At 39.9% G+C, this 15,921-nt stretch overlaps 1 protein-coding gene across 1 annotated transcript in view; it reads left to right on the forward strand.

Moving 5' to 3' along the window:
- slc25a12 (solute carrier family 25 member 12) overlaps positions 1-15,921 on the forward strand; it is a 100,370-nt gene that overhangs the window by 75,975 nt on the left and 8,474 nt on the right. Inside the window, exons 13-15 of the mRNA XM_060920091.1 lie at positions 10,319-10,399; positions 14,778-14,918; positions 15,079-15,217. Coding sequence (XP_060776074.1) covers positions 10,319-10,399; positions 14,778-14,918; positions 15,079-15,217 — 361 coding nt within the window. The remainder of the gene's footprint in view (positions 1-10,318; positions 10,400-14,777; positions 14,919-15,078; positions 15,218-15,921) is intronic.

Consider the following 15,921-nt stretch of genomic DNA (forward strand, 5'->3'; position numbering starts at 1 on the left):
TAATTAAATAATCAGATGAACTGAGACAATCACATTCTGAAGCAAATTAAATAATCTTATACAGGTAACTTCAACACACAATACAGGTCACATGTATTAATCTAAATACAGGTAAACAATGAGTGTTGTTGTTTTGTATCCAAATGAGAGTCGCATCTTACCCATCTGTGTTCTCGCTTCTTGAAGGCCGACCTTGTTGCTGATCGTTTTGAAACAATCTGACTTTCAGTTGTTCATTCAGTTCTCCGTTCATTCGCTTCTTCCACGTAAGGGCGAGATATTGCTGCTGAGGCAAGTATATCCAGCGGAGAAATCAGACGGCTGGTCCACTCATTCTTCATTTTCTCCATACTGAGTACTCCGCCATTACTGCTCGGCTTAGGCAATTACTAAAACACGGGACGGGACATCACCAGTTTTAGCAACAACCACGGGGAGGTCACTGCTCGAGCGATAATGTTCCGTCCCGGATTTTAGCAACAACCCTCTGCTCACACTCCGGGAGGACTGGTGCAACGCTCCTCAACAGATCAGAGGTCTCGTCCAAGTCTTCAGTAAAATGTGCAGAGCAGAGGAGAGACCACTTCATAGGCGCCCAATGTGCCCGTGAACTTCTCGCAAAACGTGTCCAAAGCTTTGCAGTTTGAACATTCTTGGGCCATGAATGCAACATAAATCCACCTTCTGTCGTGTTGCTGCACCTGCCAGCAACACATCTACATGGCACAGTGATAAATTACCTCAAAATGGAGGCTTGACCTTGCAGTCAGCTCTGTGTTTTTAGTATAGCAGAAGTGGCGATGAGACTGTTAGCCTTCCTGCTGTGACTAGGGCTGCGTACTGGTACTGTGTACCGGTACTGTACCGTGAAAATTGATTCGGTACAGGTCCAAAATACCGGATCATGAAGTACCGGTACTGTACCGATATAAATTTACACCAAGTATCTGCTTATTTTGTGACTGAAGATGCGTAAATCCTACCACAAAGACGAAAATTTAGCACTGGAAAAGACATAAAATGCTGCGCTGAAACTTGAAATCAGAGCCGTCTTTGATTTGAGATCCTCTCGCCACAGTCTCACGAGACATTGCGAGAGCTTGGCTGATCCAGCGTTCTGATTTGGTCAAAAAGACTCAAAATCAGGTCAGCCATTTTTCCTTTGCTGGCATTGGCAGTCTTTGCTGCTTTGTGTAATTTTGCTGCGTAAGTTAAAGGCCGCGGACTGCACGTAGTCTGTAGTACTCTAGTGTAGTCACTTCTCGCTGTGAGACAACTTGTGACTTTTTGTCCCAAGTTAACTATAGTGTGAGACTGAGAGGGTGACTGAGAAGTGAGGTAGGAAACCTAGTTATGTTCGGTTTTCTTTGAATAAAGATACTGACAAGTTGTCAACAGTTTATTAATGTTTCTGTCATTATTGAAGAAGTTCAGAAGAATTTGTCAAATTGTTCAGGTACAGGTCCGGACCTGTACCTAAACCTCTGTACCGGTACCTGTACCTGATGTACGTTTAGGTACGCAGCCCTAGCTGTGACGTCAAGGTGATTCGCAGACCGCTACCTATATGAATCACTTTAATCGTAAAAATTACTATATTAGATTTATTGTTAACACTTAAAACTATTCCTGTGTTATTCTTGAGGTCTCAAGGCATTTATAAACAAAAAGCAAGGCCATAGTTCTGCACATCTCCTTTAAAGATGAACGCCACCCGGCTTATGCTCTGTTCAAGTGGGTGAACACAGGCTAGAACCTGAGACACCACAGGCCTGTAAGCATAAGCACTTATAGGGCTCGCTTGTCTAACAGCTTCTTTCCTTCTACTGTTAGGCTGGTGGCACAGGCTGTTAAGAAGGGAATGAAGTACCTCTTACCACAACCCACTCAAACTCTGGACAGCTAACTACCTTATTGATTTTCTCTTTTCTCCCCCCCACACAAAGTGTCTCCATGTGCAATATAAGGCTACATCCACACGACAACGGCAACGAGATGTTATTTAAAAATATATCGCGTCCAAATGGGCAACGATCAGTAAAATATCAGGTCCATATGGCAACGCAACGCTTGCTGAAAACGATGCAATACACATGCCACACCTCTAGGGGCGCTGTAAGACGGTCCCTTCGGAGACACCAGAACAATAGAAGTAGTAAGGACGCATGCGCATAAACTATTATGCGCGAGACTTCATATTAGCCACAAAGTCAGGAAAATCTGTTCGTAAAATTACATTATAATGACCAAATACAATGAAAGGTATTTTTCCAGTCTCACCTGTGAAAGGTAATCCCATGTGATCTCGTTTGGACGGCAAACCTGTTGGTACAGTTAAACGCAGCTAATCTTTATTCTCCGCTTTGACCTATCCAATATGGCGGCGAGGATGACGTATGAGTCTACGCGGAAGGCGGCGTCTTTAATGGTCCGGAATAAATTGAATGCTACATGTTGATGGATTAATTTGTTGTTTCTCACCTGTGAAAGGTAATCCCATGTGATCTCGTTTGGACGGTAAACCTGTTGGTACAGTTAAACGCAGCACATGAATCTTTATTCTCCGCTTTGACCTATCCAATATGGCGGCGAGGATGATGTATGATTCTACGCGGAAGGCGGCGTCTTTAATGGTCCGGAATAAATTGAATGCTACACGTTGATGGATTAATTTGCTCTTCTACACCCTTTTTGAGGAATGTATTGTAGGACTAAAACCAACATCTGAAGAGGTGAGATCGCTCCTTTTTTTCCCTATTTTTGCTGGCGGGATTGACTCTGCCCTAAGGGCAGAGTCTCTCTCTCTGTCTCTCTCTCTCACTTTGCACCATTACACAATAAATATTCACAGTGAAAATATTTTGTAAGCGCGTTTCATGAACCAAGTTATAGGATTTGTTGACAACTCGCATCGAGTTCGTTACACTTCTACCCGGCGTGAAGCACTCAGTCATGTGGTTGTGACGTCATCGTAAACAAATCCGTTCTACTCATCCAGACGACTTCACAACGGCAACGTTGCCAGATCTTTCCACTCTGGAACCCGTTCTCAAAAAGATTGCGTTTTGGGCACCCAAAACGCCGGTGCCGTGTGGACGCCAGGCCTAAACGATAAGCAATTGTATCGGAGTCACCTGAATCCGTTGCCGTGTGGACAGGGCCTAAGTGGATTTTCCAACTTCCGTTTCTACCTCCTCAACCAAAATGTGCAATACTCACTCGATTTGTGTAATACTCAATATGTGCGGGAGAGAGGGAAGATGGCGGCGTGAGTGGTCGCAGGGTTAGCCAGCTCCCCCCAGTCGGAAGGAAAAAGACATAAATATACAACTCGATGGCCTAAAGGCAAACTATGAGTAAAGGAATCTCAACAAGAAGTTGCAAGAGTAAAAATCACAAGGAGAAGAAACGTGAAACAACCTCTAAAGAAGCCAAAGCGGACTACCTCGAGGACATTAAAATGGCGAATCTCACAGAGGAGCTAAGAGATGGGCTCGCAGACATCAAAAAAGAAATAAAGGAGCTAAAAAGTGAGTTCCACAAAGACCTAACCTCGTTCAAAAGCGAGATAAAGAATGAGATTAGAACCATACGGGAAGAAATGGACCGCAAGCACTCTGAAAACCGACAGGAACTACAAACACAGGGCGCTAGCATTGAAGATGCGCAGGCCCGTATCGCTGAACTTGAAGAGTGGCAGGCGGACTCGTGTGCTCTTATGAGGGAGATGTCCCAGCAGACACACCATCTACAAGAGAAGCGAACCGATTTAGAAGGCAGATCACAGAGGAATAATCTGCGTATTTATGGAGTACCGGAAGACGCAGAAAGAGACTTTGAATCGGTAAACAAATATGTGTAGCACCTGCTAATCACTGAACTCGGTCTACCAGAAAGAACGGAGCTCCACATCCAACGCTGCCACCGAGCCCTCGCGAAAAAACCTGGTCCAGACGCGACGCCCCGGTCTATTGTCGTCAATTTCTTGCAATTCGAGACTAAGGAAATGATCCTGCAAAAGGTATGGGGCAAAGAAAAGAAAACAATAATTATAGGAAATAAAGTTTTCTTTGACCATGATTACGCGACTGAAGTTGTGCAGAAACGGAAAACTTATGCGAGCCTCAGAAAAAAGACTGAAACAAGAAGGAATCAGATTTCAAACTCCGCTTGCAAAAATGAGAATATTCTGGGATGATGGCGTGAAAACATACGAAGATGCTAAAGAGGCAGCGCGAGCGATGAGGGCAAAGGGCTACGCGGTAGAAGAACCAGACGAGGAGAGGGACCCGACGGCTGCAGGGGAGAGCAGCGGTGCATCAGCTCCGGAGCGGGGCAGAACTCGGGACCGAGGTGAAGTGGATACAGCGGGATGGCAACGAGCTGGTGACAGGAGGACGCGACAAAAGGCAGCACAACGCTTTACGGAAAGGTTACAAGAATTTAAGAGAATGTGAAACTTATTTCATTTGCAATAGTGAAATCAATGATAGCACTTAAAATCTCTTGGAATAGCCTTTACAACGATGTCCGATGGGGGGCGGGGGGGGTGACGATGTGAATGGAGTTGGTCATGTGTAGACTAAATAGCCATAGTGGTACTAAGTCTAGGGAGAGGCCCTCTAACCAGAGGACTTCCTCTCCACCCATTAACAGGGGCACTGGGATAAAGAGAAAACCGCCCCGCAGGTTGAAACCCTCTTTGTTTTTGGGTTTTATTTTTGTTAGTGCGTTATATGTACATAGTTACCTAGTTCATATTTGTTGGGGTACACTTGAGAATACAACTGTGACGGTAATATGACTAACATCAAGATAATGTCGATGAATGTAAACGGTTTGAATACGCCAGCAAAAAGAGGGAGGGTTATGACAAAACTAAGAAAGGAAAAGCCAGAAATTGTGTTCTTGCAAGAGACCCATTTATCACAGTTAGAGCATGAAAAACTCAGAACATTTGGCTACAAAACCCTATATTACAGTACATACAGGCAAGGGCGTAAAAGAGGGGTGATAATACTGCTGGCGAACTCAATCCAACTGGAATGTGAAAGAGAATACAAAGATAAAGAGGGGAGATTTGTTACTGTAAGGGGAAAGCTAATGAATGAACCAATAACATTGATTAATGTGTATGCACCTCCAGGAAGCAATAAGCATTTTTTTAAGTATCTATTCGATACCATCGCCGTGGAATCAAAAGGTATTATAATCTGTGGGGGTGACATAAATGTAGCATTATGCCATAAAAACGATACAACAAGTCTTAAAAGAAGCAAAAAGCGAATATCAAAATTTGTTAATATGTCATTGGAGGAGATGGGCCTGATCGATGTGTGGAGAATCTTACATCCACTAAGGAGAGAATATACACACTACTCGGCTACCCATAATGTGCATTCGAGGATAGACTACTTTATGAGTGTTGGGGACTGTCATCTAGTGGAGGAATGCAGTATCGGAGGGGCAGCTGTGTCGGACCACAATCCACTTTATTTAAAAATTGGTTTAAATAAAAGAAAACGACAAACAGTATGGAGACTGAACACAGGTTTGCTGAATAATAAACAGAGACAGGAAAGGATTAAAGGAGAAATCAAAACATATGTTGAGGAAAATAACAATGGTGAAGTGGACCCAACAATACTCTGGGATGCCATGAAAGCTGTCATTAGGGAGAAATTAATAGCGGAAGCTGCACTAATCAAAAAGACTAGAACAGAAACATACAAAAAGAGCATGAAGAAATTAAGGGAATTAGAAATAGACTTCCAAAAAACAAAATATATACCAATAAATCAAGAACTTAAAGGCTAAAATAAATGACGTGTTAATGGACGAGGTCGAGAAAAAGCAACAGTATTTGAAACAGAGTTACTATGAAACCGGACCACGAGCTACAAAATTATTGGCAAAGCGCATAAGAAAACAGCAAACAATTAATAATATATACAAAATAAGAGATCCCCACACTCAGATGCAAGTAAGTTCACCAGAGGCTATAGAGAAGGTCTTTCAGCGATATTATAGTGAATTATATGCACAACCAACATCAGCAAGTGAGGAAGAGATGGAGGTGGTCTTGAGTTCGCTGGATCTACCCTCAATTGGCCTTGAACAGAACGAAATACTGACGGCTGAAATAACAATGGAGGAAGTGTTGGATACAATTAATAAGCTAAAAAATAAAAAGAGCCCGGGCGGTGACGGCTATCCTGCTGAGTGGTATAAGGTATTTAAGGACGAATTGGCACCACTGCTTCTGGCATCCTTTAACTGGACCCTGAAGGAAAATAAAATTCCACCCTCTTGGGATGAAGCAATAATTACTATACTTCCAAAACCTGGCAAGGATAAAGAACAATGTGGAAATTATAGACCAATTTCATTATTAAATGTAGACTATAAGATTTATACATCTATTATTTCGAATAGATTGAACTCATTTTTAGAAGACATAATAGACGAGGATCAAACAGGATTCATTAAAAACCGGCAAACGCAAGATAACATCAGGAGAACTTTGCATATAGTAGATAAAGCTCAAAGAGACAAACAGGACACTCTACTAATAAGTGTCGATGCAGAGAAAGCATTTGATTCGGTTAATTGGAGATTCCTATACAAAGTTTTAGAAAGATTTGGGTTCGATAGTGAATCAGTGCAATGTATAAAGACACTCCATCACCAACCTAATGCCAGAATCAAAGTTAATGGTAGCCTGACAAATAAAAGAGACCTTCAAAGATCAACTAGACAAGGCTGCTGCTTGTCGCCAGCACTATTCGCCCTATTTATTGAGCCGTTGGCCCAAACAGTCCGACAGAATGACAAAATTAAAGGCATAATGATGAACGACACAGAACACAAGATAGGGCTTTTTGCAGATGACATCATAGCCTACCTCACACGGCCAGATGAATCGCTCCCTGAGTTGATAAAAGTGTTTGAAGCATATGGGTATCTCTCAGGATATAAGATAAACGTATCAAAAACACAAATACTAACATTGCATTATACCCCTTCAAGACAGATACAAGAAGCATTTAATTTTAATTGGAAACAAAAAAAAAAATCAAATATTTGGGGGTCCAAATCACTAAAAAATTGACTAAATTATATAAGGCAAACTATAATAATATGACTCAGGACATCCAAAAAGATATTGAAAGGTGGTCCACACTACCATTAGACTTAAGTTCACGTGTTGAGACTATCAGAATGAATATACTACCCAGGCTCTTGTACTTGTTCCAGGCCCTGCCTGTAGATATCCCCCGGGCTCAGTTTGTGCACTGGGACAGAATAATTTCAAGATACATCTGGGGGGGTAAAAGGCCTAGGGTGAGATATGAAACTCTCCAGCTACCAAAAGATAGGGGCAGATTGGGCCTTCCAAAACTGAAGGAGTACTACCATGCAGCCCAATTTAGATATATTGTTTGCTGGTGTAAACCAGACTATATAGCAAAATGGAAAACCATGGAAAGAGAATTCAATGGATACCCAACCCTGAGTATCATTGGAGATAAAGAAATTTACAAGAAAATTCAGGACAAAATAGATCCAATTACTGCTTTCACTTTGGAATTATGGTTCAAAGTAGTAAAAACACATAAAATAATTAATATAAGACAATTAAAGTGGGTGGCATTTGATGAAAATTTCAAACCAAATACATATGATAAAGGGTTCAAGTCATGGATAGATAGGGGAATAACAGCATGGTGCACCTTGGAAGTGAAAGGGGAGCTGGAGAGTTTTCAAAACATGATGAACAGGTATGGCCTGGAGAAACGTGATTTTCATAGATATTTACAACTAAGGGACTATTATAAGAAGGAAATTAAAAGAGACCCCTACATAGAAGTGAGTGGTGTAATTCAAATTTTAAACAAATCATACTCAGGAAAACCAATCAGAAGTGTGTAATATATCAAGCATTGGCAGCAAATACAAATTCAACTGATTATGTAAAAGAGAAATGGAAATCAGAACTTGGCATAGAAATCACAGATGAAGATTGGCAAAATATGTGGATTACACACCAAACATCCACCAACTCACGGACATGGAGGGAGTTCTCTTGGAAAAACTTGATAAGATACTTCATCACTCCCATGATAAAGAACAAATACTCCAACACAAATTGCACATGTTGGAGAGAATGTGGTGAATTACAAGCAAACCATGCTCATATCTTTTGGAATTGTCATAAGATATCTGTGTTCTGGGGAATGGTTCATAATACTCTACAAACAATACTAGGATATGATGTTCCTATGAACAGTAAGACACTTTGCTTGTGTAATCTAATGGAGGGAAATATCCAAAACGAAGATAAGTATTTAGTTAAAGTTCTGCTAACAGCTAGTAAAAAAGCTATAACCAAAAACTGGTGTAAAGTGGACCCACCTACCCAAAATCAATGGCTGGCGATTGTAGAGGAAATCTACATAATGGAAAAGATGACATTTCGTATAAGACTACAAGAGGAGCAAGGAGAACAAAAATGGACAAAATGGACTCTATATAAGGACTCAAACATAGACGGTCATAATGACCCTGGAGAGGAAGACTGAAAATACAATGTGATTCCCCAAGTTTCAGTTTTTTTTTTTTTCTTTTTGTCTTTGTGTATTTTTTTTTCTTTTGGTGTGATTATTTCTCACTGTTGAATGAAAACATCAATAAAAATTAAAGTTAAAAAAAACTCAATATGTGCAATACCATTTCAGATAGATATTTATTACTTTTTTTTATACTTGTTCATATACAGTTGCACTCAGTTTAATCACAGCCTTATATAGCTCTATCTAGTACTCACTGTCATGGTGTATTACAGTATTTTGAAATTTTAGAATGTATGTTTTGTATTTTTGTAAACCTTTTTTTTTTTTTTTAATGTCTATGAAGCTGACTCGTGGAAAACGCTCAAGAATTCCAATGCACCTGTACTGCAGTGTATTTGTGCAAATGGCAATAAACTCAATATTGGCTGGCTTTTTTTCGTGGTCTATCAGATATATTCCATTCAGCTAGCATGATACTAAACTCGTCTTCGACTCATTCAGTGTCATGCTAGCTGAATGGAATATGATAGACCATGAAAAAAAGCCAGCCAATATTATTTAAATATTGTACATACAGGACAGTTTTTCGATGGAATAAAAACATGTTCTAGCGGGTTTCGTTCATTTGGTTTGATAGCATGCAATATTGTTAGCATATTGCTTATCCTACGTGTATTACATCACTCTACTCAATGGAGAATGAGTGTTGAATATGGTTTATGGCATTGCATGGTTGTCAAGGCAACATGACGTCACACGTCGGAGACGCAAAACTTCCACGCTAGCGAGCGACTGGGACAATTTGTAAACAAACATGGCCGCCGGGATGGCTTCGTTAAATACGGAAGATTTTGAGAGAATTTTGAAAAAGAGACGCGTTGAACACCTGAAAGGAATGTGTATGTATAATAATGTTGGCTGGCTTTTTTTCATGGTATATCAGATATATTCCATTCAGCTACTCATCTTCGACTTGTTCAGTATCATGGCCGTTGAATGGAATACATCTGATATACCACTCAACACCAGCCAATATTATTTAAATGTCATTCAGATTCGTGATGTATTTCATATGAAAAAACGCGAGTTTCTCAACACAAAAAGATAAACGTCATATCTTCAAGCCAATCTGTGATTTTCTTTTTATTATTTCGACACATTCACAAACAAAAAGTCCCCAAATTTATCAAAAACAATTCATCGATTTCCTCGCGAGTGACATGTAAGGATTTATGTCACGGTTTTGGCTCTCCGTGTCCCGGATGGAGCTCGGATGGAAAATACGAGTGGAGTATTTCCCAGTAAAACACTCGCGTCCATATACTATAAACATCTGCTAGATTAATTTCGCAAAGCAATGTGGAAGATACAGGAATCACTGCCTTTGTAAAGGTATTGGATAATTTTTCATGTTTGCTTTATTGTTGTCTATAATGACTTCTCTCTTTCTTTTACACTCTTCGAAAAAGTGGACTAAACTTTGTGCCATTTGTTCTCATATAGTTCGTAAACTTAAAGATACGCCTTTTGTACCTTTAGTATGCATTTTTTACCTTGAAAAGTCCATGTTGCATTGCTTTAAAGCTTCATTCTCAAAAGGCAGTTGTAGTACAGTTATGTACTTTAAATGTACACCATTTCCAGGTGATCTATAAGCTGGTTATAAAATACAAGGGTAGCTCCCTCGTGTATTTTTTAAATGAATCAACTGTAGTTTAACCTTGGTTGTTTTTATCGTTTTACAGGTGAATGACTTCGTGAGGGACAAATTCTCCACCAGAGATGGTTCGATCGCTCTGCCTGCTGAGATTCTGGCTGGCGGATGTGTGAGTATCAGAATGTGAGGGTGTGCAGATATAGTTATACATTATTCCTCAGTGTTTAGTCACCATGAAAGTGTCGTCACGTCATTGCATTCAGTGGGAGGCTAGTAAGGTAGGCAGAATGTTTCGGTTGTGTTCGGAGATGATCCTTGCTGTGGAAATGAAAGTTCAAAGGAGTGGAGCTGGACTTGATCCAACTCTTCTTATAAGCCTAACCCACACGCTGCAGCTTATCATGAAACAACACTCTAGTCTTATCCAGCCTGAAACACGCCAAGTTGTCTCCAATGTCTGATCTTTTGACTTGACTCTGTCCAGGTATGAGGAACTAGATCAGATCAGGTCAAAATCCCAGATATTCTCCAGTAATAATCAGAGGTGGACAAAGTCCCCAACTTCATTACTTAAGTCAGAGTACAGATCCCGCTGGTCAAATGTTACTCCGATACAAGTGCAAGTTGTCCAGTCAAATTTTTACTTAAAGTACTAAAGTACTTGCTTTTAAAAATACTTAAGTATTAAAAGTACGTTTTCTGTCAACGCATCGTTGTATTATTGCCACAATGCTGACAAAACCTAACGTCGTTACCCAAGACAGAAATGTGAATTCACAAAATGAACGCATGCTGTGCCATCATGGTGGTTTAACTTTAAGCTAGCTAGTCAGTGAAGCGCCACCTGACATGCTAGCAAACTCTTTTCAAACTCGAAATCATATTGGGTAGCTAACGCTACTAGAAAAGAAAGATTTCTACATTGTTTATTTGGCAAGATTTTGCTAAAACACATTTCTGAAAGGACTTCAGATAAGTTAACGTTATTCATGTTAGCGTGACTCCGTTTTTACATGCTAACTAACAGTGTCCAAGTTAACTAGCTGTGTGTAAACGTTAGCCGTGGACAAGGCTACGGCAACTTGGCGGGCAAATCCATAGAAAGTCATTTGACTAACCAGACTGCATAGCTATTGCAACGTTATCTCTAGCTCTAAAAGCACAGACAACTTCACTGCAAGCTTTCTCTTGGAATAAAACGTTTATATCCCTCAATATGCTTCCGCAGGTTGGACGGCGAGTTTTTGTAGGCTGTGATGTGGTTCGTTTTCTGCAAACAAAGCAAACATTTATAACAAAACGAATCTTTAATCCTTTCAGAAAACCGAAGCATGGGTTCTAGGTAAAGCCATGAGTGCGTGCATTCCTCAGAAGAACCGCCTCTTTCCATTCTGCCATCAACTGAACAATCGTGTTAAATAACGCTGCTGAGAAATCACTGATCTTGATTTTATCCAGTCTATGGATGTGCTGTGACCCTAGTGATTACTGATAGACTGTCTGAGTGTCACCTGCGAAAAAAACCATCACGTTTTAAAAAAGAAAAGAAAAAAACATCCACTTTCAGAGCTGCTTCATAGGAACAAGGACCTTGGTAGAAATGTAGTGGAGTGAAAAGTACGATATTTGCCTTTCAAATGTAGTGAAGTTAGTCATAAGTTTCCAAAAAAAAATACTCAAAATACAGATACTCAAAAAGTGTACTTAAGTACAGTACTCAAGTAAATGTACTTTGTTACTCTCCACCTCTCCATGAAAAACCATTAGATCTAAGGAGGGACATGGAGAATATTTTCTATACAGCTTTTCAGATGAGAAACAATATTGCTAGAAGACATTTGTAGTAGTAATGATTGATTTTCATGAAGTGAATGACTAAAACTCTTACGGATACGCCCCGTGATTTGGCCTTGAGGCACCTGAGAACCGGCTTCCCCAGAACAGTCGACAAAATGGTGCCATCTGAGGTGCAAATGCTGTGTTGAGACCAAGAGCTGTCCCTGGTGTTGAAATAATGGTGAACTTGTGTGTGGCATCATGGCAAGGCAAATCCCGTAATATTGTAATATTGGCGCACACTTTTTCACCTTGGCTCTTAAATCCTTTTTAATTCTGCATTTGAAATTTAAAACTTAAAAATAATGCATTTGGATATTAATGAGCCTCTAAGCTACAGAGCAGATATTAGCATCTAAGCTTTATATATCACAAACCATGAGAGGAAATTATTTTCCCAATTAACTTGTATACTATTATTTATTCTCGGCACGGATGAGGTCTTAGCTGATAGTGTCTATATATCGTGCAGTTTTAAATTTGGTCCCACACAGATTCCAAATGGCTACAAATTCGCGATTTGTTCATGAGTCAGTCACATGGGTCAATTTTTCAAAAAAAGTTTTCAACCCCTCTGCCATGACCACACCTGCTTCTGTGGCCTCGCCTACATCCTTCTTGTCCTTTGTTACATTACATTTTATCCAGAGCAACGTACAGTATATCCAGGGCCTGTTAGGTGCCTTGCCCAAGGGCACTTCAGCCATTCCTGCTGGTCCAGGGAATCAACCCGGCAACCTTTTGGTCCCAAAGCTGCTTCGGTAACCATTAGGCCATGGCTTCCCCCTTTATCTACCTGCTCCCGTATCTCTTCATCCTCTAATGCAGGGGTTTTCAAAGTGTGGGAGAGTCAGCCCCCCCCCAGAGAGCAAATAAACAACAGCGCCCCCCCCTTACAATTTTTGTTGTTGCTATACTTAATGTTCCATTTGTATTTAAAAAAAAATGGGTGTTGTACACATTTTAATTTTTTTCTTTTACACATTTTAAACATCTGTGCTTTTTTTAAAACCTCTTTTTTTTTACAAATTTAAAACATGAGCTTTTTTAAAACATCTTTTTTACACATTTTAAACATCTGTGCTTTTTTAAAACATCTTTTTTACACGTTTTAAACATCTGTGCTTTTTAAAACATCTTTTTTACACATTTTAAACATCTGTGCTTTTTTAAAACGCCTTTTTTACACATTTAAAACGAGCTTTTTTTAAAACCTCTTTTTTACACATTTTAAACATCTGTGCTTTTTTAAAACATCTTTTTTACACGTTTTAAACATCTGTGCTTTTTTAAAACCTCTTTTTTACACATTTTAAACATCTGTGCTTTTTTAAAACGTCTTTTTTACACATTTAAAACATGAGCTTTTTTAAAACCTCTTTTTTACACATTTTAAACATCTGTGCTTTTTTTAAAACATCTTTTTTACACATTTAAAACATCTGTGCTTTTTTAAAACATCCTTTTTTTGACACATTTTAAACATCTGTGCTTTTTTTTTTTTTTTTAAACATCTTGTTTTACACATTTTAAACATCTCATAGCATCGTTAGCTAGCACCTCTTGGCAGACAACACACTGTGGCAGTGGAGCATCTTCAGATCCAGTCCATGAAAATCCAAACTTTAAATAATCGTGGTCATACTTCTTTTTTTTTTTTGTTTGGCCCAGACTCTGCCTCCTCACTCACTGTAGCTTTAGGTACTAAAAATCGATCCATTTTGTCTCTGGCAAAGGCTAGCTGAAGTTCGCTAGATGTCCGCAATCGTAACTTATTCTGGTTTATTTTTCCTCACATTGTGCCCCCCTGAAGAACTCTGGCGCCCCCTAGGGGAGGCGCGCCCCACACTTTGAAAAGCCCTGCTCTAATGCATCTGGAAGCAGCACATCTGGTTTAGAGCACATTATGTCCTTGTAGGGCTCAGGAACAAAGGCTTGGATGTGTTTGTAGAGATACCGTTGTCTAGCTCGTAGATATTCAGTTGAGGAAAATGTGACTGGAAGGCAACCTTGAAAATTTCTTTGGGTTCGAAGACATGCAGGTTAGGTAAAAATACCTAGCTATTGGAATTACACAAGCCAGTGCATACTTGATGCCGTCCCAAGCCTGGAAAGATTAGGGAGGGTTGCGTCAGGAAAGGCATCCGGTGTAAAAATAAATAAATAAAGTGAACTGTTTGACGAATCAAATAAATTTAAACTTGGACAAAGGTGATAGTACAGTGTTCCATCAGGCCTGATCTGGCATGTGCAGCTGGAAAAAAGATGAGTTCATTGAGCTGTAGGAAACCAGTACAACAAAAGATATTAAGCCTATTTCTTTAAATACAGTCGAGCCCATCATGTGCAGCCACTGTGGTCAGTCAACATCATGACCCATGCTTGTCAATTTAAAAATCAAAGAGCATGAAAAAGAAAGGCCTATCTTTGTCTGTACACAATGTCAGTTTTTTGACAAATTCTTGGACTTGAACGTGACTGAAACTTCTCGTCCTGGTTTATTATTGCTTACTTTTTGTCTCTCCAGTGCTGTGCATTCTCCACACCATGCATATAAGTGTAATGATGTAATGTTAGTCTTCTGTAAGACTTTGAAATGTTTGCTCGTACTCATGAAATTTACGGTTATTCCCATAAATTTGTTTTGACAGCATAGAAGGTACAAAATGTTCGATATTTTCGAATTAACCGTGTCATTCCCACACCCATAGGCTGGTGCCTCTCAGGTGATCTTCACCAACCCCCTTGAGATTGTGAAGATCCGTCTCCAGGTCGCCGGTGAGATCACCACGGGCCCCAGAGTGAGTGCGCTCAGCGTGATCCGGGACCTCGGCTTCTTCGGTCTCTACAAGGTAACACTGACACCTTGAAAATCTTCGCAGGGTATCTCGAGTGCAAGGCTAAGTTTCAGTTTATAAACAATCTTATTGTGTTGTTTTTTAAGCAATTGATAAAATTATAGCTCTCCACTCTGATTTACATGTCTGGCCATGGATTGAATTGTGTGTGTAGGGTGCAAAGGCTTGCTTCCTGCGTGATATTCCCTTTTCTGCAATCTACTTCCCTGTGTACGCTCACACTAAATCTTCATTCGCTGATGAGGAAGGAAGACTCGGAGCGCTGCAGCTGCTCACCGCCGGAGCCATCGCAGGTCAACGCTCCACCTGTGACTCGTTTGCTTTTTACATCATGTTATTTCATTCTTAGTTGTCAAAGGCCTGAAATAGAAATCTGAAACGTAGCATAAAAGCATATAAGTCTTCAGTTCACACTGCACATCATAAATATTAAACCACAGAAGTCTCAAAGCTGATTGGTCAGAAAATGTAGGCGTTAGGGCTGTAACGATACACCCAACTCACGATTCGATTCGTATCGCGATTTTTAACCCACGATTCGATACGCCCACGATTTTTTTTTTTTAATGTTTTTTTAAAGTAGTAAATTTGACTTAACATTTACTTACTTACATTAACTATTTAATAACAAATAATTCAGACCACTGCAGAGAATGAGTAATATGTATGCAGAAATGAACAAATGTATATCCAAAGATTGTTTTATTTCTCAAAATAATACTGTTGAGCCGGAAGCTCTGTTTTTTTCGGTTCTGAAAAAGTCATTTTTCCAAATCGTGTAAATCCGTTAAGATTTTTTTTTGGGGGGGGTGGCTCTCTCACTGTCTCACTCTCATAGGGCCAATGATTTTCTGTGATCGCGGAAAACAGATGGAAATTACGGAATTTTTATGGTGAAACATTGCTCGCGTGTCAAAATGTAACTGCCGCAGAAGGCTTCCGCCCAAGCAGACATGCCTTCAGTGTTGCCAGATATTGCTAACGTTTTCCACCCCAA

The sequence above is a fragment of the Neoarius graeffei genome, chromosome 4 (genome assembly GCF_027579695.1).
Source record: "Neoarius graeffei isolate fNeoGra1 chromosome 4, fNeoGra1.pri, whole genome shotgun sequence".
Classification (NCBI taxonomy): domain Eukaryota; kingdom Metazoa; phylum Chordata; class Actinopteri; order Siluriformes; family Ariidae; genus Neoarius; species Neoarius graeffei.